The 6204-nt window shown below is 44.6% G+C and overlaps 1 protein-coding gene across 3 annotated transcripts; it reads left to right on the top strand.

Annotated features, from left to right (window-relative positions):
• The first annotated feature begins 192 nt into the window (after positions 1 to 192).
• On the top strand, positions 193 to 942 carry LOC118478855 (keratin-associated protein 10-8-like). Of its 3 annotated transcripts, none has more exons than XR_004859320.1 (2): positions 193 to 365; positions 436 to 942. XR_004859320.1 is itself a non-coding variant. In XM_035973227.1 (2 exons), the coding sequence occupies exons 1-2, from the start codon at positions 208 to 210 to the stop codon at positions 858 to 860; spliced, it is 618 nt and encodes a 205-aa protein (XP_035829120.1). In that variant the 5' UTR covers positions 193 to 207; the 3' UTR covers positions 861 to 942. The 3 variants fall into 3 exon arrangements, 2 of the variants coding, with proteins under 2 accessions (XP_035829120.1, XP_035829119.1); XM_035973227.1 differs by having other exon boundaries at positions 401 to 942; XM_035973226.1 differs by having other exon boundaries at positions 193 to 400.
• The last annotated feature ends 5262 nt before the right edge of the window (positions 943 to 6204 follow it).

The raw sequence follows: 6204 nt of genomic DNA, 5'->3' as shown, positions 1-6204 counted from the left end.
TAATATATATATATTTCTCTATCTCTCTATCTTTATAATGTCAGCAAAGGTTGTTGTGCTGTACTCTTCATTCTTGAGGTCAAGTCAAATAAAGACGTTCAAGTTCCTCTCAGTATAGCCTACATGACAACATGTTGTGGCTATGTGAATGTGATTTCTGTGTGTTTGACGGGGCCATCATCGTAGAAACTGGTGGGATTGAGAGCGATGCAGTTATTTATTGCTGTTTGGGTGTTGCATTATATCATTGAGCTGCAATTACGGAAGTGGAGAAAGTTCTGCCAAGGTAGATCTACTTGTGACTTGTGCATATTTTTCCTGTGTGTTACGTCAGAGCTGTTCTGTAAATTGTACAACACAAGCAGGTGGCCTGCGCTGTATCCCCGTACAACACAAGCAGGTGGCCTGCGCTGTATCCCCGTACAACACAAGCAGGTGGCCTGCGCTGTATCCCTGTCCTGTGCTGTATAGCTGTCCCGTGCTGTATCCCCGTCCCGTGCTGTATCCCCGTCCTGTGCTGTATAGCTGTCACGTGCTGTATCCTCGTCCTGTGCTGTATAGCTGTCCCGTGCTGTATCCCCGTCCTGTGCTGTATGGCTGTCCCGTGCTGTATCCCCGTCCTGTGCTGTATAGCTGTCCCGTGCTGTATCCCCGTCCTGTGCTGTATAGCTGTCCCGTGCTGTATCCCCGTCCTGTGCTGTATGGCTGTCCCGTGCTGTATCCCCGTCCTGTGCTGTATAGCTGTCCCGTGCTGTATCCCCGTCCCTTGCTGTATAGCTGTCCCGTGCTGTGGCTGTGTTCCCCAGAGCGCTGCAGTTCCCCGGAGAGGGCTGGCTACGTCTGTGTGTGGCCAACTGTAGCCTGAGCCTGGTCACCATACAGCCGGACGGCCTTGTGGTGCTGGAGATGATGGGAGACCACGGCCACGTGCCACCTCAGCAGATCACCTTTGGCTGACTTCACCACTCGCCCCAACAGATCACCTTTGGCTGACTTCACCACTCACCCCAACAGATCACCTTTGGCTGACTTCACCACTCACCCCAACAGATCACCTTCGGCTGACTTCACCACTCACCCGTGGCTGGTTCACCAATCTCTTTGTCTCGTCTCCACTCCACTGCTGCCCTCCTGGTCAAGTTGACCCAGCGGACTAGATGGGAACTTTCATAATATGTTAAGTTACTCTAATTGGTTAAAAACTTTATCATTTGATTTTTATGTAAAACAACATGCTTTTGTCACGGATATATAGGTTGAAAACAATGAGTAACTTGGGAGAGGGAAGAGAATCCACCAGCTGGTTCTGTCTGAGAGTGTCTGTGGGTTTTCCTCTCGATCGTCTGAAGGTTGACTTTGTAAGGTACGGTAGTTTGGCTTGAATGTTTCTTAGTTTGCTATTTGTGACAGTTTGGTTTCCCTCAGCCTGGTATTCTGTGGTACAGTTAACAGCTTGCACCTTGGTCCAGTGTACCGCCCAAACGATCTCCTGTCTTCACCGGCTTTGTCCTGTTTCGTTACGTTCTCATAAGTGTTGGTTCATATGGATGTCAGTTTGTTTGACCTTCATCTCTGACCTCTGACCTTCTGTGTGTGTGACCCCCGGGCCTGTGGGGCGAGCGACCCAATGTTCCGTGAATAAAACAACTCCTACAAAATTTGACTTGGTTTTCTGAAGTTCAGTTTTTTTTCATTCTAGAGAATGTTGGAGTTTGGTTTTGTCATCAGTTATCATTACTGCAGTTTTTGCCACGTCCAAGCATCACTTTTAGAACAGTCTGCAGGCTTCCGTTTACCTGGTGATCAAAAGATTCTGTTGAAGATATTCTCACACTCATTTGATAATTCTATTGCTCAAGTCATTTTTGAGGCAAACTGAGCTATGGCCACCAGTTGAGAATTTGACAAGTTCCCCAGATTTCTGTGAAGGTCCTTTGGAGAATGTATCATTTGAAGAAAACTAAAACAATTTATATATTATAGAGAAAAAACTATGTGTGTGTCATGTTTTGTAGTGCAACAGTTTTTGTAGGTTGTCTCAAAGCGTCCAAAAATAACGGGCAATTATTGAACGAGCATGAAGACTTGCATCACATACAACAGCAAGCCTCCATGAGCTATTCCAACCATGTAGGTGGAGACTCCAGGAGACTGCTAAGACTTGGTCTGTCACAGCCAACCTTGAACGTGTGGGATACACCGCAGGAAAAAAATTACTCGATTTAAAAAAATTACTTGATTAAAAAATTACTTGATTAAATGTCTTTTACGTGCAAGGCACAGTAGTGGGGCAGCTAATTGCAAAAATCAGCCGAATCATTCACATTGTCATACAAGCACCAAAATTGGCACACATATCCATGATGACATGCATATATATATATTCATAAATCAAACGTTTACCACGCAATTTTTTCAAAATGGCCGCCATTTTCAAGATGGCCGCCATTGCCGGTATGCGCAACCCTATACTATAATGTCACACAGCATGAGGCAGTAGAACAAATTATATGATTTTGGTGTCAAAATATATGTAATCAACCATGAAGAATCCAAATTTGCATATATGCTTTATACGATAATCACCATCTTAATATGTTTTTTAAACATATTCTAACAATTGAAGTGATTTCAAACTGCTATGATAGATTCCAAGAAGGTGCCACTAACCACAGACACTGGAAGGATCGAGAGACTCCATTCCCCATCTACATTGGTCTGTCAGTGTTTACAAAGACCAGGACGAAGAAGCCCGAACAGATGCTCCAGGCAAAGGGATTAAGCATATCCTATGACTATGATCGAGTGCTGGAGATATTCGCCGAGCTGGGGGGAGATGCTGTTGTGTTTTAGTACATCAGAAATGGAGTCACCTGCCCGGTGGAGCTGCGAAGAGGACTGTTCACCACTTCGGCCAGAGACAACATAGACCACAATCCATCTGCTACAACATCAACGACATCTTTCCATGGTATAAGTTTATCGCTGTTCTAGCACCCCTCCTCTGAGAATGAGGGAGAACAACAGCAGAAATTGCAAGTAAGGGGTGTCATGGTGAAGACAGTCCCAGAACTTCCAGACTTTTATGCGCACATCAAACCTGCTCATTTCACCAATTAGAGTCCATATCCTCCTCAAGTGACTAACATGACTCAACCAGACATGGAGATTTTGAAACCACAGCTGACTGGAGCATGAATGGTCTAGAAAGTCTCCATCGCAGAGGTCCATGACAATGTAAATATCTCATGGTCTTTCCATTACGCAGACAAGAAGAGGTGTCCTGCGTTCAAAACTTGTACAATGTATATCCACTATGCTGCCTCTGGTGAGAGACCAAGCCCGCTCTGCAGCTACAGTACGACATGTCATGGACAAGATTAGGGATGCAGTGAGGTTTCTTAATCTCGGACAAGTGCCTGTGATCACAGCAGATCAGCTGATATATGCCACAGCCAAAGAGATCCTGTGACAGTGACCTAAAGATTATGGCGAAAGTCAATTCGTCATCATGTTTGGAGGATTGAGATAAATGTGCTGCGTTCACTCCGTTTCCTCTTTCACGACAATGGATGGACACCTGCACTGAGGTGGGGGTAGCTTGATCTGGCTCAGCAGATTCTTTCCTATCAGCTGCAAGTCTCACCAAGACCCGCCAAACCCACCAAGTAACAGCGTGCAGCCCCTACCAGTTCTTGAAATCAGCCTACTCTACATATATGTAGAAGAATGGGCTGACCCGAAGTTTTGAAGACTGGTGTGAACATCGCAAACTACAGAGCCCACAGTTCTGTTATATTGGAACATTGTGCTGACAACGGAGTTAACTGTTCTGCTATTCATCAGGTCCTTGAGAACTTCCAACTACAGTCTCTACCGTCAGGCCTTATGTCAGCTTATACAAGAATTATTGATTTGCAAACAACAACGTGAACTATGCACGGTGGCTTCCTATACACCTGATAGATCTGACTTAGGAGATTTCATGCTGGGAAATTTGTAGTTCACAAATCCAACAGAGATTTCTCAGGAATGGCAGTTGATTAATTAAGCACATGAACAAGCCAATGCAGTAATCAAAGGTGATGGAGGCGCAGTCGGAATCACTGAAGATCCTTCAGCACTTAGAAGACAGATGGTTGCAGGCCCTGCTGTGTCACAGCTTGTTGCACAGTATGAAGAGGCGTCAGTATTGAGGGATGTCTCAGAGCAGGCAAAACATCATGAACAGACACCCACCTGCCAGAGAAGCTTCCTGGAAATGGTCCAAAGGTTGACTCCGTTTACAAGCACGCTGGAGGAAATGGGAAATCAATTTCAAGAAGAATCTGGAAATCTGCTCAGTCTGGACACCAACGATATAGCATCCCCTTGTAGTGCTAATAAGATTGCTACTCACCCTTCAACTGGGAATTCATCTTTTGAGGCACACTTAGAGACACTAAAGCATGGAGATACAAGCTCGTTCTATGCACTATAATATAATGAAGGCAAACATTGACTTCTTTCAGCAATTGCCATTGAAGGATTTCTCAAAAGCCAGCTTTTCTCAAAATTATTCATTTCCTGTCAGAACAGAGAATGCGATCTACATGAGTTCTTCCGTCTCGAGTATCAGTCATGTCCTCTGAGTCATGGAGGAAGGCTGCATGTCTGTCAGAAGTCACAGTTAGCTGTCATACCGGATGACAAGGTTACACTGCAATCACGAAGAAGTTGATACATGTACAAGAATCTTCCTACATTGGACACTGTAAAGTGGGGCTTCGAAACAGTCATGATAAAAGCCAATGACCTAGATGTCCTTGTGATTGCTGTTGTCACTTTCTCACAATTACAGGAGCTGGGACTCCAGGAAATGTGGCAAGCTTTTGGACAAGGGCGAAATCTGAAGGGAATCTCCATGCATGAGCTCACTCCAGAGAGGAGCAGTGGTATTCTGCTCTCCCATGCCTTTACAGGCTGTGATGTCGTGTCTGCATTCTGTTGAAAGGGGAAAAGGTCAGCATGGCAGACGTGGGATGTGTGTCCTGAAGCTGTTGATGATGCACGACTGGAGATCTCTCCCAGGAAGCACAGATCCTACGAAGCTATTCCACCAACTTGTACAGCCCTTGTTCAGCACATTAGACGTGCTGCATACTAGTCAGCATGCTTATGGAGCCGGGCTTTGGAGTGTCAGTTTGAAGAGGAAAGTCCTGCAGAAGAGGGCTGGAAACAAGAAGAAGACTGCTGGAGTATCCTATGGTCTGAGCTCCAACCCATTGCTCAGAGTTGCCAGCAGCTTACGAAATGCCAGTGCAAGACGCTGTGTCGTGGACGTTGCAAGTGCTACAAGCTCAGTTTGAGCTGCACAACAATGTGCAGCTGCACCTGCTGAATTGGAGTGATTAATGCTCAGCTGGTCATGATAATGATTTTACATGCAGGTTTACCATACTGTAGGCCTACTTTGCTTAGCTTACTACTTACTCATTTCTATTGACATATATTACACAATGTAACATCTTGTTAAATATCAGTAAAAATCTGCAAATCAGTGTTTGGTAGCTTTTCATTCTTTAAAAAAATTTCCCTTTGTCATATTCTAATTCTCAATCTTCAAAAATGTCAGAAACGATTTTGGTATCCTAAAAACTGGATAAGAAGAACCATAGATGCGCCAAAGAGTCTGTGAATGGCCGCCATCTTGGAAAATGGCCGCCATTATAGATTTTCACGTGGCTGGAAATCTTTTATGAAACAACAACCCAGAAGTAATGTGCATGCCAATTTTGGTGCTTGTATGACAATGTGAATGAAAAATAGAGGCACAGATATATATAATATATTCCCAAAGAGCCCGCAAATGGCCGCCAATTGGAAAAATGGCCGCCATTTTGGAATTTGTCGTGGTAAGCGTTCTTTTATGAAACAACAGCCCAAAAGCAATGTGCATGCCAATTTTGGTGATTGTATGACAATGTGAATGAACCACAGAGGCACAGATATACCAAAGACCCCGTAAATGGCCGCCATCTTGGAAAATGGCCGCCATTTTGGATTTTTATGTCGTAAACGTTCTTTTATGAATCAACAGCCCAAAATTAATGTGCATGCCAATTTTGGTGCTTGTATGACAATGTGAATGAACCACAGAGGCACAGATATACCAAAGACCCCGTAAATGGCCGCCATCTTGGAAAATGGCCGCCATTTTGGATT

Source organism: Aplysia californica, unplaced genomic scaffold, assembly GCF_000002075.1.
Source record: "Aplysia californica isolate F4 #8 unplaced genomic scaffold, AplCal3.0 scaffold01069, whole genome shotgun sequence".
Lineage (NCBI taxonomy): Eukaryota > Metazoa > Mollusca > Gastropoda > Aplysiida > Aplysiidae > Aplysia > Aplysia californica.
This window is presented reverse-complemented; position numbering and strand designations above follow the sequence as displayed.

What these genes read in the sequence shown, in the direction of transcription:
- LOC118478855 (XM_035973227.1), top strand. Translation starts at nt 208, where the DNA reads ATGCAGTTATTTATTGCTGTTTGGGTGTTGCATTATATCATTGAGCTG. An exon ending in AAATTGTACAACACAAGCAG is followed by an intron (nt 366 to 400) that starts GTGGCCTGCGCT and finishes CAACACAAGCAG; the next exon opens with GTGGCCTGCGCTGTATCCCC.